Source organism: Typopeltis vanoorti, chromosome 23, assembly GCF_054136105.1.
Source record: "Typopeltis vanoorti isolate ZY-2024b chromosome 23, IOZ_Tvanoo_1.0, whole genome shotgun sequence".
Taxonomy (NCBI): Eukaryota; Metazoa; Arthropoda; class Arachnida; order Uropygi; family Thelyphonidae; genus Typopeltis; species Typopeltis vanoorti.
The window spans coordinates 39,006,931-39,026,339 of record NC_143571.1 but is presented as its reverse complement, the minus strand read 5'-3'; the positions used below and the strand labels follow the sequence as shown (position 1 = coordinate 39,026,339).

At 35.6% G+C, this 19,409-nt stretch overlaps 1 protein-coding gene across 2 annotated transcripts in view; it reads left to right on the top strand.

Moving 5' to 3' along the window:
* Vps16A (vacuolar protein sorting 16) overlaps window positions 1–19,409 on the top strand; it is a 432,364-nt gene that overhangs the window by 328,263 nt on the left and 84,692 nt on the right. For both annotated transcript variants that reach the window (XM_090412822.1, XM_090412821.1), the window contains exons 17-18: window positions 4,862–4,962; window positions 18,328–18,432. In XM_090412822.1, coding sequence (XP_090268948.1) covers window positions 4,862–4,962; window positions 18,328–18,432 — 206 coding nt within the window. The remainder of the gene's footprint in view (window positions 1–4,861; window positions 4,963–18,327; window positions 18,433–19,409) is intronic.

The following is a 19,409-nucleotide window of genomic DNA, read 5'->3' as shown; positions in this document are numbered from 1 at the left end:
TTTCTTAATTGTCGAAAACGAAGGAGAATAGTGCCCATAAACGTTTATGAACTTCAAATGAATTTCTTTTGGCATTAAACCTTCTTTAACAAAGAATTTTATAATCGCACGATACTAAATTTTATCGATTTCAAGGGATACAGACAACGCTTTTGGACAACTCTATAAAACAAACTACATGATAGAATGACTTGCAATTTCACATGGATGCTTATGACAGATGTATGAACTTAGAAAAAAAAAATCTTGGCAATTGTGTTGCCATCTATGGTCGAGGACGAAAACTTTTCTGACCACCCTTGTATGACAGGCAATGTCAAGGCCATTCTGATGTATGTCATATTGTGATATAGAGACTGAATGCTCTCTATACAGAAAGATGTCTGATAACCTTTCCTTCTCCCATAATATATTAATCTGCTCTTGTTTCTCTTTACCTCAGAAATGCTAACATGACAGTAAGCCCATATAATGTCGCTACAATTAAAATAAACAACTCCCTTCAAAAACTCAAAAAAAAAAAAAAAAATGAAATTCATAAAATCTTACAAAATGTTTAAAAAGTTAACTTTGTTTGCTTACACTTGGATAAAGGATTAAACCAAGTATATAATTACTTGGTATCTTTACAGTATAACCAATTGGGAAAATGTCCAACAACTATCTATAATCCAGAGTATTTTAATAATAACGTGACACCTTTTTTGCTACTCGCATATGAAAATATGACTTCGGCATTATTTTATCCATGTCTGCAGCAGGTTTTGAATCCACAGCCTTTTGGTTGTAGAGCAGATATGCTAACCACTCGTCCAACCAGGCCAGCACAGAAGAATACACATGGAGCTGAAATAGTGTACCTGTGGGATAAAGGTTGAAGTGAGTCCATGTCCATGAGGGAAGGGTCATCTAGTGTACCAAAGCAGTTGAAGGAAAAAAACTCAGCTTACCAATGGTGGCTTGCGTCAAGAACTCCATCTTCACACTCAGCCTGTAGTAAATGCAAAATTATCATAGATCTAGATCTGACTTCATAAAGGCCATCAACAGAAAAGTTGCATTCTGTCTAAATGGAATCTGCACATTTTCCAAAAGCCATCAAGTTCAACCTCTGTTCATATGTACTTCCACCTTTCTCTCTCATCCAGATGACACCACTGTTACAGCACCAAAGTTGACCTGGCATCACTCTTTTCTCCCAACTCCTACATGAGGACAAATCTTCTTCTACCACGTTAGTAACTGAGTATCATATGCCTCCAGTGGTTTTTTGGCAAAAAAAAAAAAAAAGCATAAGAAGAATACAAACTGACTTGGATGCTAAAAATTCTCCTTATTCTGATGGCATCTTACAAGTTGTACTTAAACATTGTACTCCAAAGCTAACCTGCCCTGTATCATCTCTTCAGTCTTCTATACTCACCTGGCAGCCAACACATGGAAGTAAGTATATAAGCATGTATTCAACCTGTTCCACAAAAGGAAAATACAATTTGCCATCTAATTACTAACCAATTGCCTTCACCTCAGTTCTCTCCAAAATAATGGAGAAAGTTATCAACAGTCAACTTCATTACTTAGAGGCCTACCATTAAACAGCAATCATCAGTATGGTTTCTGCTACTCTAGATTTATGGCTGATCCCTTAGCCTACATCACCCACCACTGGACATGCCATAGAAGGGTTTTGAGAAACGTGTCACCATTGATATCGGCAATGCATTTTATCGTGTTTGCCATTGTGCCTGCTTAGCAAACTGCCTTCATTTGGTCTACCAGCTTCCCTCTGTAATTAGATAGATAGCTTTCTCTCTGGTCATTCACTGCATGTTATGGTGGAGGGTGCACACTCTTCAAGCATTGCCACCAATGCAGAAGCTTCTCAGGACTTTGCTTTCTCATTTACCTACTTTCTCGTGTATATATATATATATATATATATATATATAAAAAATGACTTACTCTTAGTCATCACCACCAATTCTATCCACAGCTTTGCCAGTGACAGCACACCAGTGATGGCTCTTCCAAGGGCTGCAGCCCTCCAGTGTAAAATGAAAGTTCCTGTTTTATTATCGCTGTTCTTAAATTTTTATTTATTTATCTAAACACCATTATTTTCTTGTTGGTAATACAATACCACTCAATAGTATTTTATATAATTCATTTTGTAGCAATAGTTGTATTTTGCAGTAGTCAGTGTGCTGTGGAGGCTAGGACTAGTATCAGCACTGGCTAGCATACTCAACACTGAAGCTGCTTTCAGTACAGACCGCACCAAGCCGCTACCTAGTGGGGATAACGTAGTAGGGGGTCACATGTGATTCACGTGCAGTTTGGGCTGGATGCATTGCAGCACACTCCATTCATCCTGCTCTTTCAACAAGCCATGTTTAATTCTGAGACATCCCAAGCATCATGTACAACCAATACCTTAAACCATTGATATCCATACCATCTTTCAGTGGGGCAAGAACAATCTGGTCACCTTCAATGCCATCAAAATGTAGTCTTGCCTTTTCTCTAATATAAGAGATCTCAGCTCGCCTGCCGTTATCCTCAGTAATGCACAAATCACCAGACAGGATCAGATCTCTCTTCTTGGACTGACATTTACATCCATCCTCTCCTGGCATGACCACATCGCGTTAATAACTTCCTCAGGCTCTAAAAAACTAGGCATGCTTTTCCACTCAAGATGCTGTTTTACATCCATCCATCTACTAACCGTATGTAAATCCCAAATTCCCTCCCCCAATCCTTAGAATACTGTTCACACATTAGGGGTGGAGCATCTAAAACCTTGCTAAAAATTCTTGATGCTGTTGATAAGAGAGCAATTTGGCTCTTAGATGACCCTTCCCTCACAGACTTAGACATTGTTTTAGCTCCATGTCTATAGAATAGACATGGAGTGAAACAGTGCAATGATTGCCAGTTCGTTGCTCCAATGAACTGGCAAATATTGCACTGTTTCAGCAATAAATAAATAAAAATAAAAATTCTATATCATACTTATTTATGAATTACCTAGATATTTCATAAATAACTGAGATGAAGTGTGAAATAATATTCTTATTTCATACTCTGAATTATTCTATACCCTGTTATTCTATAGAATAATTATATACTTTAATGGTAGTGTGTGTGTGTGTGTGTGTGTGTGTGTGTGTGTGTGTGTGTGTGTGTGTGTGTGTGTGTGTGGAATCTAAGGAAATTATCCTCAGTCCATTACATCTGAAACTAATTTCAGCTATAATCTTTCTTATTGTCACTGCACTGCTATCCAACTTTGGTATTCACGAAATCATGACCATGTGTATGTGCCCAACAATATTGTGGTATCTGGAATGCCATAAAATATCAGTAATATGTTGGCAATTTAATTTATAGCTTACATATTTACGAATTTAGGGACACAAAACACACGTGTTGAAATGATTATTTTACTTATTATTAATAAAATAACATGACATTTCAACCCCTGTATTGAGGTCATCATCATTATCATCAGAAAAATACATATGTATATGAAGACAAGCTACATGCTCTTGCACTCTACAAAGGTAAATTGAATCTACGTTGTTAATTGATCTTTTACTTAGCCTGACATCTAGTGGTAAAAAAATTAAAAAAAAACACAATAAACCCTGCTAAAGTCCTCCGTACAAGCTTTTCTTCAGGGCTTGTACATTCAGGTTGCTATACTAAGATTTTCTTCTGGACTTGTACCGTTCAAGTTGCTATTGAATGTTTAAAAAAAATAAAATAAAATAAAAATAAAAAATAAAAAACACTTAGTCTTCTTGTATTGAGATTTTTCTTTGGCTTCTTCTGGTTGCTATAATGGTTATAAATGGATCCTCCACATTCTTGGAATGGTTAGACCATCATTTTTGTTCAGATTAGGGATTGCATTTGAGCATTTCACATGCTTCTTTAAATTTCCTCTCGAACCAGGTTTTGGTGTGGTGTAGGGACTTGGTACCTTTCCAAACAATTCCACAGATATACCACAGAATTGATTGGAAAGGTACCTACACTGCACCAAAACCTGGTTCAAGAGGAAATTTAAAGAAGTATGGGAAATGCTCAAACACAATCCTAATCTGGACAAAAATGATGGTTTAACCATTCCAAGAATGTGGAGGACCCATTTACAGTCATTATAGCAACCAGAACAAGCCAAAGAAAAATCTCAATACAAGAAGACTTGAAGTTTTTTTTTTGTTTTTTTTTTAACATTCAATAGCAACCTGAATGGTACAAGATCAGAAGAAAATCTTAGTATAGCAACCTGAATTATACAAGTCCTGAAGAAAAGCTTGGTACGGGAGGACTTTAGCAGGGTTTATTTTTTATTTATTTATTTAAAATTTTTTTTTTTTTACCACTAGAGGTCAGGCTAAGTAAAAGATCAATTAACAGCATAGATTCAGTTTACCTTTGTAGAGTGCAAGAGCATGTAGCTTGTCTTCATATACACGTATTTTTCTGATGATGACCTCAATACAGGGGTCAAAATGTTAAGTGTTATTTTATTAATAATAAGTAAAATAATCATTTCAACACGTGTGTTTTGTGTCCCTAAATTTGTAAATATGAATGCTGATTACCGTGTAACCTTAAAAGAAAGGGTAATTTATAGCTTATGTTTTTTGTATGTCTCTTTTCATGTAATGTACCAAATGAAGTCTTCTAAGAGGTTCACAAAACTAGTTGTGCACATTATTTAAATAAAAAAAAAAGTATTTCTATTTTTATCTTTCGACTTCCAGTCATTTAATCTATTTCAAACATATATATATATATATATACACACACACATTATTTTTTTATGAATCATTGTGTTATTTTCTAGTACATCTTGTGATTCAGCATCTAGAGCAAGGTGATAAATGGAAATCTGATTTTTCTATGACTGTCAGAAATTTTCCTGTTGCTTATGCCCTTTATTTAAAGGTAAGTGTCATATATCTTAAATTCTTCATCTCAAAGTAATTATTTCATTTTCGTTTCTCCTTCAAGGGAAACTGGTATATCTTAGGAAACCTTTTTTTTATTTAAATAAAACATCTATATGTTTCACTGCCTTTTTTCTGATAGCATTATCAAGATTATCTGTGCAGCAACTAGAAGCACAAATGTAAAAATACCTATAACTTGCTAAAACTAGCTGAAGAGAATTGAAGACGTCAGAGACTTGGTTTCTTATCCACGTATTCCTTTTGTGATCCAGTCTTGTTATACCAAGTTATATGTTTTCTGAACCAAGTAACAGTGTTAGTAGTTCTACATATGATGCATTTCTTACATAGATAATCCTTTATATCTATTAGGTTATTAGTATAGCATAGGTTCAGTGTGCTTCAAGACCAAAAAAAAAGTGATTTCCAAATGTTATTATCATGGAACACCTTCAAGGAGTCATAGGACACATCATGGGAAGTCACTCTATACAGCACAACTTATCATATATACTGCTTAATCCTCCACTTACACATTGTTGCTAGCTACACACACTATGCTACTATCACACAATTTCCTCACTATACTGCCTAACACCCACTCATAGTATTTTTTGTCTGCTAATTACATTTTCTCTGGCCAGTTTATCTGTATGTGGGATGAAAATCCAAAGTTTCTGGAGGGAAAACCCTGCTACTTCCATATGAGATTGGCTAACTGACTTTCAAGTGAAAAAGCCTACATAAAGATTCCTCTAATCATGACAAGAATCAAACTTGGATCTTTTCCAATTAAAATATAAATGTCCCACCTTCTTCCAGCTGTGCCATCAAGGAGCTTAATGTCATGTGAAACGAGACCCTTGTTCTGTTCTCATGGCAATACAATGAACTTTGCTGGATTCCCTGAAGTAGCAAGACGTGGCATGTCAGCCTATGTGCTGCATGAATGTGCAGCAGAATTGGCAGTGCCTGTGACAAAGTTGTTTAATCTGTCTTAGCTCTGAGACAGATTAAAAAGTTCCAAGAGAGTGGAAAGATGGTAAAATAGTTTCATTACATAAAGGTGACTTCCTACAAGACAGAAGCAGCAGCAAATTACACACCAGTTAATTTCTCAGGAGGTGGTGGAAAGGATCCAGAAATGAGTAACCAAGCTGGTGATAGGTCTGTTGAATGCCTATGAGGATAGGTTGAAGGTGTGTGTGGATTGTAAAGTTTAGTTGATAAAGGAAAAGAGGGAATATGATAGAAACTTATAAGTTGTTAAAGATTGACACAGAAAAAATGTTTCGATACAGACCAATAGAGACAGAACTAGGGGTCACCCTTGGAAGGTATGTAAGAGCATGGTTAGTAGCAATGTGCAGGAATTTTTAATGAGAATGGGAGGAATGCAAGAACTAGTTGTCAGGGCCCTGACAGTGAATGAGTTCAAGGAGAGATATGATGGATATTGTGTATATAGAGGTTAGCATTTGTCTCCCATGATGAATCTTCTGACTCTGTGGAGACCCATGCTAATCTTTATACATGCAAAAATATCCATCATCTCTCCTTAAACTCATTCAGGACAGAAGAAAGAGGAAGGGAGGAGGGTATTACTTATTATTATTGTTATCCAGGCCTTCATGGAGTCAAAAGAGTCATCGTGGAAGGTGTTTTTAAGAAACACAAAGTTTATCATACCACTCATTGACCATTCTTGCTCTAACCACTCTCTCAGGCAATGCATTCCACAGTTCAACCACCCTCCACGCAAAGAAACCACTCCTCATCCTCTTGCTCACAGCTGCCTTTCGTAACTTCCAGGGATGGCAGGTTGTCATCGCTCCTTCCCACTGTTCCACCAAGTGAAAGAAATCCCCAATGTCTATCCTGTAACTGCCTCTCAACAGTTTAAAAGTCTCGATCATATCATCTCTCCTTCTTCTATTTACCAAACTCTGCAGTCCACATTCCCTCAGTCAGTCCTTGTAACTGACATTGTACAGTCCTGAAATGACAGCTGAAGAATTCCAACTGGGCAAAAGTAGAACTTAATATTTTAGGACTGTGGGTGATGGTTCATTTGAGGCTATCCAATGCAAGATAGAGATAACAGGACAAAATATGTTGTTGGCTGATGCTATATGTGGGGTAGAGAGAGAGAGATAGATGTAAATGCAATACATTGGCAGATTAGCACAAGTGCATGTCAAGCAATTATTAATGGGACTTCAACTATGGGGATCTAGACTGGAGGTTGCATGGCAAGATGGAAATGGAATTTATACAGTTATTAAGTGATAATTATCTGAAACAGCATGTGATGGAGAGGATCCAGGGTCTACGAGTGCTTGATTTGGTAAGAGCTGTAGAAGATGTATCTATAACCACTCTGCCTCCAACTGGGAAAGTGACCATGAATTCCATTCCTTGGAGGTTGCTGTGGGAGTTAAACAGTCAAGAAGAGTATATGTGGAAATACAAAAGCCAGTAATTATGATAAACTTAGTAAGCAGCTTGAAGCCTTGCCATAGCGTAGGAAGCTTCACAGGAAGAATTGTCAATAGCGTACAAGAAATGGTCAGGTATTGTTTGAGGGAAAGTGATATCAAACTACGTATCTAGAATCAGGAGGATAAACTAAGTGAGAGTTAAATGGTTTGCCAGCTGGTTGGACAAGTGGTTAGTGTATCATGCTCTCCAACCAACAGGCTATGGATTCAATCCTGCCATGGCATGGATGTTTAAAGTGACTGTGTTTTAAGCAGAAAATTAATTTCATTCTCAAAATAGTAAATACTAAATAAATGGCATAAATAGTGCACTGTAAAACATTGTGGATGCACCACAGTGTTTTACAGCTGGCATAAATTGATGCCGTTCTCTTAGAACTGTAAATTAAAGAAACATTGCACAATATACAGTATTTCTTTAATTCTGAGTTTATGTAAACCTAGAATATAATATATATATATATATATATATATATATATATCATCATCAGCCATTGTCAATCCACTGTTGGATGAAGGCCTTTCCAAGATTACTCCAGGACTGTCTGTCCATGGCTCTCCTTTCCCATGTCACTCTGCAAATCTGATGATATCATCAATCCACTGTGATTTAGGTCAGTGTTGTGGTTATTTTTCCTCTCGTGGAATCCAATCCATTACTTCTTTTGTCCATTGTTGATCTTGTCTTTGAGCAATATGTCCAGCTCATTGCCATTTCAAATATTTCACTCTTCCTATGACATCAGAGGCTTTGTTTGGTTTCTTATTCACGTATTCCTTTTGTGATCCAGTCTTGTGATACCAAGCATACTTCTTTCCATACTAAATTGTGTGTTCTTAATTTTTGAATTTCCTTTGCCTTTAGTGTCCATGTTTCACAGCAATATGTCAATATAGGAAGAATACATTGGTTAAACAACTTTTCTCTTCAGGCATAATGGTAATTGGCTTTTGAATACTAAATGTAGTTTTTCAAATGCTTTCCACCCAAGTATCATGTATCTTTTAATTTTGTTCCATTGATATCTGTTGTCCTAAGTATGTGTAATGATCTACTTGTTTAATTTCATTGTTATTGATTTTTATTATTCCTAATTGAACATAGCTATTGAACATAACTTGGGTCTTCTTTAGGTTTATCCTCAGGCCAGCTGTTTTGCTAGCAATTTGAAGTTCATGGATATGGGTCTGTAATTCATGCACAGTTGAAGTAAAGATAACTATGTCATCTGCAAAGCATAAATAGCTTCCATTTATCTTCAGACCTTTTCCATCCCAATCAAGAAGTTTGAATATTTCTTCTAGACATGCTGTGAATAATTTTGGAGATATTGTGTCACCCTCTCTTATCCCTCTCTGTATTTCCACAGTAAGATGTTTCCATTGAAATGAATTGCTGCTGTGGCATTGTTGTATGCTGATTTGATGGTCCTGATATATGGTTTCATAATGGTTTAAGTGTTGCAGAAGTTTTTATTGAATTGAATGCCTTCTCATAATCAATAAAACCAAGACATAGTGGTAACTGATATTCATTACACCGTTCGATAATCTGTTGTACAACTTGAATATGGTTCATTGTACTAAAGTCACTTTGAAAAACTGCCTGTTCTTTTAGTTGTGCTAGGTCTAGAGTTATACAAAGCCTATGAGCCAAGATTTTCGTAAACTACAATAGTAGATTGATGGGTCAGTAGTTTTTCAGGTCTTCTACTTCACCTTTTTTATGTATCAGGATTAGGGTAGCCTTCTTCCATGTTCTTGGTACATCAGATTTCTTCAGACATAAGGTAAATAATTTTGCCAAGATTTTATAGATCATTTCTCCACCTGCTTTTAGAAGTTCAGCTATAACTCCATCCTCACCTGCAGCTTTTCCATTTTGCAAGCTTTGGAAAAAAAACCACATTTTTTCAAATTAATTCTTCCACATTGCCTCAACCCCCCCCCCCTTCCACTTTTTCCAAAAAAAAAAAAAAAAAAAAAAAAAAAAAACCCTTCCTTTTAACAGCCTAACAGCAGAAGTATGCATATTGCAGAAAGAAGACAGCCAACAACATCCAAAAAAGGTATGTGCAATTTTCTTTTCTTCCTCTATTATTCTGCATATATTTGTCTATAATACATTTGTAATGCTCTAAGAATTCTTGAATAAAAAGCCAATGACATTAAAAAAGGGGCACTCCTAAACGAAAGCAGACAAATAATAAATTTAGTTTAATCCTTTATCCAAGTGTAAGCAAACAAAGTTTACACCTAAAGTATCTTCAGTACTGAGGCAACTTGTGGTAAAGGCGGACCAAGCTCTCATCACTCCTTGTCTTAGTATGTCCCATAATGCAAAGCACATCTCCTTGCAGACATGTATAACGCTATGCATTAAGGGAAGGGTCACTATCCAGACCGGTTTCGACCTTTATTGAGGTCTCGTCTCAGTGGGAGCCATACCCAGAGGTGGTGATACCAAGGCAGAAGCAATAAAGAAGTCATCTTTACCTATTTGAGTTGCCAAAGCTATTTTACAACTATTTTGCCTGCTTCCAAGAAAGCAGGCAAAATAGCTGTAAAAATAATAGTTTTTAAGAGGAGTAATATATGAATTTCCCAGAAATAATACCTATATTAATAATAATTATATATATATGTATAACTAAAATGAAAGTTATTTTAGCAAACTGTCCACAAAATTTCAAGTCCTTGTCCACTATCACCCCCAAATCTTTCATCTCCTCTGCCTCCTCTAAAATATCCCCACCAATCCTATACAAGAAAACCTCACTTAACGTGATTAATTAATCCATCAATTAATGCACACTAAGCAAAATCGCATTAAGTGAATACAATAAACAATAAGAATAATTATAATTCATCCATCAGTTAGCATAAATTTGAAGAAAAAAAAATAGTATAAGCTATATTAGAGGATAAAAGCATCACAGTTAAAAATCAATTGCTTAAAATTTTATTTAATGTCTAAACATTTGATTGAAGTACTTTTTTACAAAAAAAATTAAGTAAAGACGTTTGAATAGTGCTCGACTTTTTCATCTTGTTATGCAATTTGTGATAGCCGGGCAACCGCTTTATCAAGATTTTGAAATACTTCGAAGCTTCATTCCATATCAGGATCAGCATCAAACAAAATTTCCTTAGCATGCTCAATGTGATTGAAAACTAGCTTCTTAGTCATAATATTCTTTTCTTGTTCACACTCATTATCTTCTTCATATGCATGCTATTCTTCTAGTTGAAGGAGATCATTCTCGCTTAACTGTTCTGAATGGGAATCAAAGTTTCTCACATCTTCATTATCCAGTTCATTAAATCCAAATTCTTTTCCAATTCTGCTGATTTCTTTAATAATGTTAGATCTTGGATTTTGCACACAATAAACTAACATAGGCTTCAGTTTAAAGTCACCTTCTGCATTGCCTCCTAATAAAAGCGTAAGACAATCTTAAATACTTTGTATCCTAGTTGAGATCCTTCAGTTTCAGCTAGGAAATTTTTGTCAGCATATGCTTCCAAATGAGACCAGTTTCGTTGATATTGAATATTTGCCAATCATCATAATTATCTTTTGCAATTCTTCAGGAAATTTGGCTGCAGAATCTTTATCAGCACTAGCAGATTCACCAGTTATTCTTACGTTATGCAGTCCATCTCGATTTGTAAAATGTCAAATCATCCTAAACTCACATTAAAGCTTTCACATTCCTCTTGAAATTTGATCTCTTTCAATGAGGTAAAAATATTGAGAGCTTTTGCCTGAATATTCCCTATATTAAGAGGTATTCTTTTTTGGTTATAATCATCAATTCAGAGTGATAGAACACGTTCCATCATTAAATGGCTTCTGTTTTGGTGAACTGCATGCTTAAAGAAGCAGTAGCAACTTTTCTTTGTTCTTTGTATTCTTTGCTCTTATTTCATATAAGCTGAAATGTAGACTAGCTGTATCCCAGGTCTAGAACAATCATTGTATTACTGGCGCCACTTTCATGTCTCTTAATGACTTCTAGCTTTTACTCTAATTATTTTTCTTCTCTTTTTATTAGTGCCACTTTCTTATTCAGTCTTTCTCTTTTCCATATCAGTGGTTGAATATAGGTATCTAAATTAAAGCAAAATAAAGGAAAAGTGATTGAGCAAGAGAACAGAGTTTGCATATGTGCTTGCAATGATAGCTTGGAGTCAACTGCTGAGTGTTGCCTGCCACTGCCCATTGGATGCTACATTGACAAGTGCCGCTGCTCGCTGCAGATTGGCGACAAAAAATTTCACGTAACGTAAAAAGATCGTGTTAACTGATTAATCACTCGCTTAAAGCAGGAAAGAGTATTATTTCACTCAGTCGTACTAACTGATTATCGCACATATCGAATTCGTGTTAAGCGAGGTTTTCCTGTACTTTGCATTCTATCTTTGCTTCCCAAATATTAAAACCTTACACTTTGCAACAGTAAACTGACATCCCCCACACTTCTCCATTCAGACAATCTATTTAGGTCCTATTGCAAAGCTGCAACATCTGCTCTACTTCTCATAATGCTCCCCAACTTTGCATCATCTGCAAACAACTGCATATCACCATTTAATCCCTTTCCATTTGTATGTCATTTACATATAAATTAAACATTTGCCCCCAAAAGAGACACCTGGGGCATGATACTAGTGACTTTCCTCCTCTGGGATATCATTTCCCTATACACAACCTACTGATACCTATCAGATAGCCAGTCTACAATCTAATGCACCAGTCTACTATCCAATCCCATTTGTTTCAATTTAACTTAGTTTGTCATGTGATAATCTATTGAAAGCCTTTGTAAAATATAAATATACTATTGTATATGCATCCTCCTTTTCCAATGTATTCGTCCCCTTGTTATAATAAGTAAGCAGATTGCTTACTTATTATAACTGCATATCACCATTTAATCCCTTTCCATTTGTATGTCATTTACATATAAATTAAACATTTGCCCCCAAAAGAGACACCTGGGGCATGATACTAGTGACTTTCCTCCTCTGGGATATCATTTCCCTATACACAACCTACTGATACCTATCAGATAGCCAGTCTACAATCTAATGCACCAGTCTACTATCCAATCCCATTTGTTTCAATTTAACTTAGTTTGTCATGTGATAATCTATTGAAAGCCTTTGTAAAATATAAATATACTATTGTATATGCATCCTCCTTTTCCAATGTATTCGTCCCCTTGTTATAATAAGTAAGCAGATTGCTAAAACACTACTTCCTTTATCAAACCCATGCTGTCCATTAAATAGAATTCTGCTGCTGTCAGCCCAGTTCTGAATCCATGTCCTCACTAGCTTCTCCAACACCTTGACCACAACTCCAGAATTTACTGCCAGAGTAAACTTTTTTTGGGAGGATGTCATTAATTGTGATTGACATTCACAAAAGCGTGTTCACTTATTTAAGTGAAGTGAATTATTTAAGTGAATTTAAGTGAATCTTATTTAAGCAGACTTAAGGCTGACAGCCATAAGTCTGCTTAAATAAGCAGACTTATGGCTGTCAGCCTGGTTGGTGGAGTGGTTAGTGTATCCACTCTCCAGCCAAAAGGCTGCGGGTTCAAATCCCACTGTGGGCATAGATGTTTGTGATTGTCTGTTAAAATACTAGTGGTAGTGCTGGGCAGTAAATGGTGTTGGTGTAGATGATGCAGTGGAGACAGAGTATTAGAGTAGGTGCCCTCCCTCAATGAGTTATAGGACTCCTTGGAGGTGTCACATAATAATAATAATTCACAGGCCTGCAAAATTTGAGTTATGAAAAGTTGTCTGGAAACTATTAACTGTTTCCGATTTATTTTTGACCGCTGATTTCAAATATCTCTTCCATTTTTCTCTATCATGTAAGAATTTTTCACAAAATGGATCTCAATATTACAGTAAAATAGCTTTAAAATGCATTATATTAAGTAAAATAACAGTGTTTAAAATTTTCCGTAAACATTTTTGGAATGCAAGTATTGGGAAAAAAATTTTTAATTAAAGTAGTTAAAGATTAATCTTTAGTATATACTTTATACTTCGTTGTGGTGTCTTTTTCTTTTTACTTCAAAGCTTCTTTTTGAATTTTTTCTGCGAAATTCTTGTCCCAGGTCATCTCTATACAACATCCAGCAGAAGTAGTCTGGCATCATTCCATATTGACATTCCACTTGCCCTGATACCTTCTTTCCATCTCCTTTGATGTCTTGGTGGAATCACTCTCTTTGCTCTTCGCTGACAGTTCCCAGATTCTCAGGAAAATAGTCTAAATGAGAGTTGAGAAAGTGCATGCACTTTTAAGCTTATGGAGCATCCTAAATCCTTGAATTTCTGTAGCATGTCTTCGACAATCATTTTTATAGTTGGGGTCCTTGTAATTTATAAAAATTTGGTCACCACCTCTTTCAAAGCTTTCCACGCTTCTTTTTCAGCAGTTGCCATTTTTTCTTCAAACGATTTATCCTTCATAAGTTTTCTGATGTCCAGACTGATAAAAATACCTTCTTTCAATTTTGCTGAGATAATCCTGGAAATTTTGCACAGATGTATTTAAAACACTCTCCTTCTTTTGACAAAGCCTTGACAAATTGCTTCATCAATCCCAGCTTTATGTGAAGCAGGGGTTAAAGGATTTTTTCCCAAGCAACGAAAGTTTCATATAACACATTTTTACTTCCAGGTTCTAGTATGACTCTTTCTGGCCATTCCTTCTTGATCCAATGTTGCTCTCGTTCTCAGCTATCCCCTCGCACAAAAAGCAAGGGTATTTGGTGTATCCTCTTTGTTAGTGAATTTTTGCAACCTCTTGAAGCCATTACAGACACCACTTAAAACACAGTTAAACGAATTTTAACGAATGACATCAACATTATTACACGACACTATGTAAAAACATTAAAAAAACTGCAAAGACATTAATTTAAATCTTCACACTAACTTAGAATATATGCCACCTTTCAGAAATATGATAACCATGGTAGTCAATGACTAAAGTTCAACTAAAGAATCACACAAGAAAATGTGTTTGTGACAACAGGAAAGTCATCTGTTATCTTGGCGAATCAGATTCAAAGTAGCCACCTGCACTTTTATCTGCATTCCTCCCTCCCTCTTCTATCTTAAGAATGAGAAGTTTAGTGGAAATTTCTTTATTTACCATAAAAAGGCACTTCAAAAAAGCACTTATACAACTAATTAGCTGTAAATAAAGGAGAATGAAAATAAATGCCAATGCATTTAATTTAAATCCGAATACTACTAATAAAAATGATAAAATTAGAAATTGGGTAAAATTGGTGATTGATGGAATTTTTTTACTATTTTTTCTGAACTCATCACCTAAAAATCTATACAAATCAATTATTACTTCTTAGACAACTTTTCCATCACAGTCCTGTGTTATAATTTATTCAGTAAGAATGAACAGTCTGAAGCAACTATCAGTTGAGTGAAACTTAAAAATATAAATACACAAGCCCTTAGGCAGAGTTGTTTTAACTCTTTGACCAGAAAGTAGCATATATATATATGTGTGTGTGTGTTAAAGATACCAAGTTATTTTAAATATAAACCTGGTTTTTTACTCCATTTTCCAAGTAAGCAAACAGACAAGTCAGTCAAGTTTGCGCCTGCAAGTGTTGCACGTCTAGCTGACCCTGCACGTAGTGCAAGTCCAAGGCAACTCGTGGTAAAGGTAGAATAAGCTCTGATCACTATTCTTAATATTTACCCTTAAAGCAAAGCACATCTCCTGGAGGAGATGTATGATGCTATGTATTAAAGGCAAGGGGCCACTACCCAGACCAGTTTCGACCTTTATTGAGGTCTCATCAGTGGGAGCCAGGCTAAGAAATATTAAGTTTTAAGTAATACAGAGCTTATAAATATTTTACCAACACAAGTTACCATAAGGTGCTTTGACCTTATTAAATAAAAATCTCAGGAAAAGAGATAGATGTAGAAAGTTTTTTACCTTGGGTATAATGTACATCCTTGTCTCACACCAGATTTAACATTAAACCATCTTCCCGCACTTCCTTCAGTTCTAACTGCTGACCTACAACTCAAATAAAGACTATGTATTGCTTGATATAATGCCCCATTGACACGATATAACTGTAGTGTATTGAATAGCTTCTCTCTCTCTCGGCATATGCCTTGTCATATGCCTTTTCCAGATCGACAAAACTTAAATATAGATCTTTGTTATATTCCCATTCTTTCTCAACTATTTGTCGTAAAATGAAGATTTGATCCCGACAGCCTCTATTTGGCTTGAATCCAACTTGTTCTTCCCCAAGCTTTTCTTCCACAATTCTTCTCAACTGTTTCTCAAGTATACTTGTATAAATCTTGCCAGGAACACTCACTTAGGAAATATCTCTGTAATTCTCACATTCAGTTTTATTTCCCTTTTTATATATGGGTACTATGAGAGCTTTACTCCAATCATCGGGAATTCGTCCCTCTGTCCAGGCTTTCTGAACTATACAGTGCAGCCACTGTAAGACTTTTATACCACCATATTTCAGCATTTCTGGTCGAATATCATCTACGCCTGCTGCCTTTCCAAATATCAAGCATTTGATGGCTTTTTCTATTTCAAGTATGGATATGTATTCCTGACTGTATGCCTCTAGAGTGTTTTTTACCACTGTGCTATCACTGCTTGTTTCATTTAGCAATTTTTCGAAGTAATTACTCGATACTTCAAGGATATCTTCTTCTCCTGTTTTCATGCCACCCTTATAATCTCTAACTCTTTTTACAGCACTCTTTCCTCCATTTCTAAGCTGCTTCAACAACCTCCAGAATATCTTACCACCTTCTTGGTATTTATTTTCTATGTTCTTGCTAAAGTCCTCCCATGACTTTTGTTTAGCTAGTTTTACACAGTGTTTAGCTTTCTTACATTTGCCTCTGTATTCTCTCAGAGCACAAGCTGACTTATTTGTCACAAACTTTTGATATGCTTTCTTCTTTTCCTTCACTGCCTCTTTAACTTCCTGTGTCCACCAGGGAGTTCTTATTTTTCTATCCTTGCAGACAACCTCACCACATGCCTCTCTGACTGAATCAATCAGGGTTTTCTTCAAAATTTGCCACTGAATCTCCAAGGTTTGGTTCCTGTTCTCAAACTCTTTCATTTTTTCTTCAATAATCTTTGTGTATTTTAGTCTACAGTTCACATCTGAGAGCTGCTCAACTTTTATTCGCTTTAAAACTTTCTTACATTTTATTCTTTTCAATATGAAATTCAATTTTATCCTGCTCAAGACTAAATAGTGATCACTTCCAATTTCAAATCCATTGTACACTCTGGTGTCCTGCACCAGGGAGAAAAAACTATCAACAATAGCATAGTCAATGAGACTTTTCTTATTCCTTGCCTCTTCTCTCCATGTGAATTTGTGCACATTTTTATGTTGGAACATGGTGTTAGTAATAACCAGTCCATGTCCTGAGCAGAAATCCAACAGGTATTTGCCATTATTATTAGCTTTGCTCTTTTCTCCAAATTTTCCCAAAATATTTTTATATGTCTGACAATTTATATCCCCAACAAGGACCAGCTTTTCCTTTTTCATTGTGTCAGTTGCTTTCTCTAAAGCCTCAAAAAATTCCCCCACTTCTACCTTAGTAGAATCTTCTGTTGGACCATAGGCACAAATAGGTCTCATTGTCCAGTTCCCCATTCTCATATTTGCCCACATCACTCTACTTGAGACTGCCTGCCATTCAAGAAGATTAGCCTCGTATTTAGTGTTGAATACTATGGCTTCCCCTTCTTTTCCTTGATTGTCATTGCCTGAAAATATCATTTTGTATTTATTGCTCAGAAAGATCTCACCAGTTTTGTCTTTTTTGTTTCAGTCACCCCTATTATGTCGATCTGGTACTTATCTAATTCGTCAGCTAGCTCCATTTCTTTGCCATTCAGGCTTCTTATGTTGATAGTACTGATCTTTAACTCTGGTGATGTTGAGTTGGGGTGTGTTTTCAGATTTGTTCCAGTAGCTGACTTTTCGCTGTTCACCCTGGTTCCCTGGCGAAAACAACAGGGGCTTGTTTAACCAGGTGACGTCCCAGCTGGCATGAAATTTTGTCATGTTGTACCATCATTTTATATATTGGTTTAAGCCAATAAGAAGACAATTTGGCAGCTAAATCCCAAATTGCCAGCCCATCCTCATTTGTTCAGTATCCAGATAGATACCCAACAGGATGCACCACGAGAAGGTGAGGATTGGACATTAGGTCAGAAGCCCTGGTCGGTTCTCTGCATTCCTTTAAAGACTATGTGGAGGTCTCCTCTCAGTTATATAGCTTTGACCCTTGAGCACCCCATATATATATATATATATATATATATGGACACAGAGCTAATCTAATATATGGCGCAAACGTTCAATAATCACTTGCTTGTTTGCTTACTTGGGAAAAAAGGATTAAAACCAAGTTTATAAAATCACTTGGTATCTTTAACATATATGAAGATGTATATCTTCATCAAATTTTAACTACTGTAGTAAAGCCAAGCCATAGGTTTTGCAGGAAAGGTGCTGCAATCAATCTTTTAGCAACCTTCCCACTTTTTTTTTTTTTATGTATTTCTAGTAAATGCCATTAGTGATGAGATGTATTTTTAATCCACCATTGAAAGGGTTAAATATTGTCAGTACCAAACTCATACTGAAGAACTCATATTTTCAACACATACTGAAGAACTGTATTTGCATAAGCTCTGTTGCATTTTGAACTTTTTGATTTCAAAGTCAAATGTTTCTTTATTATAATGTATTAATGTTTGTATTTTATTTATTTTTTAGATGTGTAAAGAACGGAATTTGGAATTGTTGCTGGAGCAATATTATCAAGAGGATGACTTCGGTGGTGAGGCTGACTGCTATGTTATACAGAGTTATCAGACACCTGTATGTTCAATAATAATGTATTGTATATGCACAATATTTTTGCAAAAGAAGAGTGTTCATAAATATTTTTTATAAAGATGTAATATGTAATTATATTAAATTAAATCTTCACACTAACTTAGAAAATATGTCACCTTTCAGAAATATGATAACCATAGTAGTCAAGATAACCATATAGATTCGTTTAACAGTTGAAGTATTGTGAATGATAGTTTGTAGTGTGAAGTTTATTTATTTATTTGGTTAGTTGAGGTGGACAAGTTCACCTTAAGCTTCATGTGCAACTCAGCATTCGTTTAACATGTAACTCTTCTCATGCCATGTTCACCAAGGGGACATTTTTTTCCAACAGTTCTGGAATAATCTGAAATATGTGAAGTCACCAACATAAGTTATAAAGATCGTTTACCCTTTCCATTTCCTGTACATTTCTCCATCCTGTGGGAGAGAAATGAACATGTAAGGTCAGAAGTATGAGGTAAGCAAAAAAATTAATAATTTTCTGCCTTCCCACCTATATGGGAATGGGCATCTAGAGTTTGTTGTTCAATATAGGTTGTTTCATCTAGTTGGCCAATATTTTTCAGCAAAAAAAAGGCACCTTTTTCTTTTTGATTTCTCTTCAGGGAAGGGCAACAATAAGAACAGAAAAAGTACCTCAATTGTTATAAGTGCATTTGCTCATCATCAGCAAACTATTAACATGTACCCTCAGGAGGTGTATAGGATACTATGATAGTACTACATGAAAAGTTTACATTCTTACTAATTTCCTGTCAACAGTTTTTCCTCCAAATTAGTTTGTGATCTGCAAGGGCCCAAATACTTTCTTTTGATCTTCTAAGGCACTTCTAACTTCATCCGTCCACCTCCATATCTTAATCTTCCTCTGGATCTCTTTCCTACCATTATGTCATTAAACATCTGTTTTCCATAACCTTTTCTTTCTGTCTGTTTAATTGAACATCACCTGATAT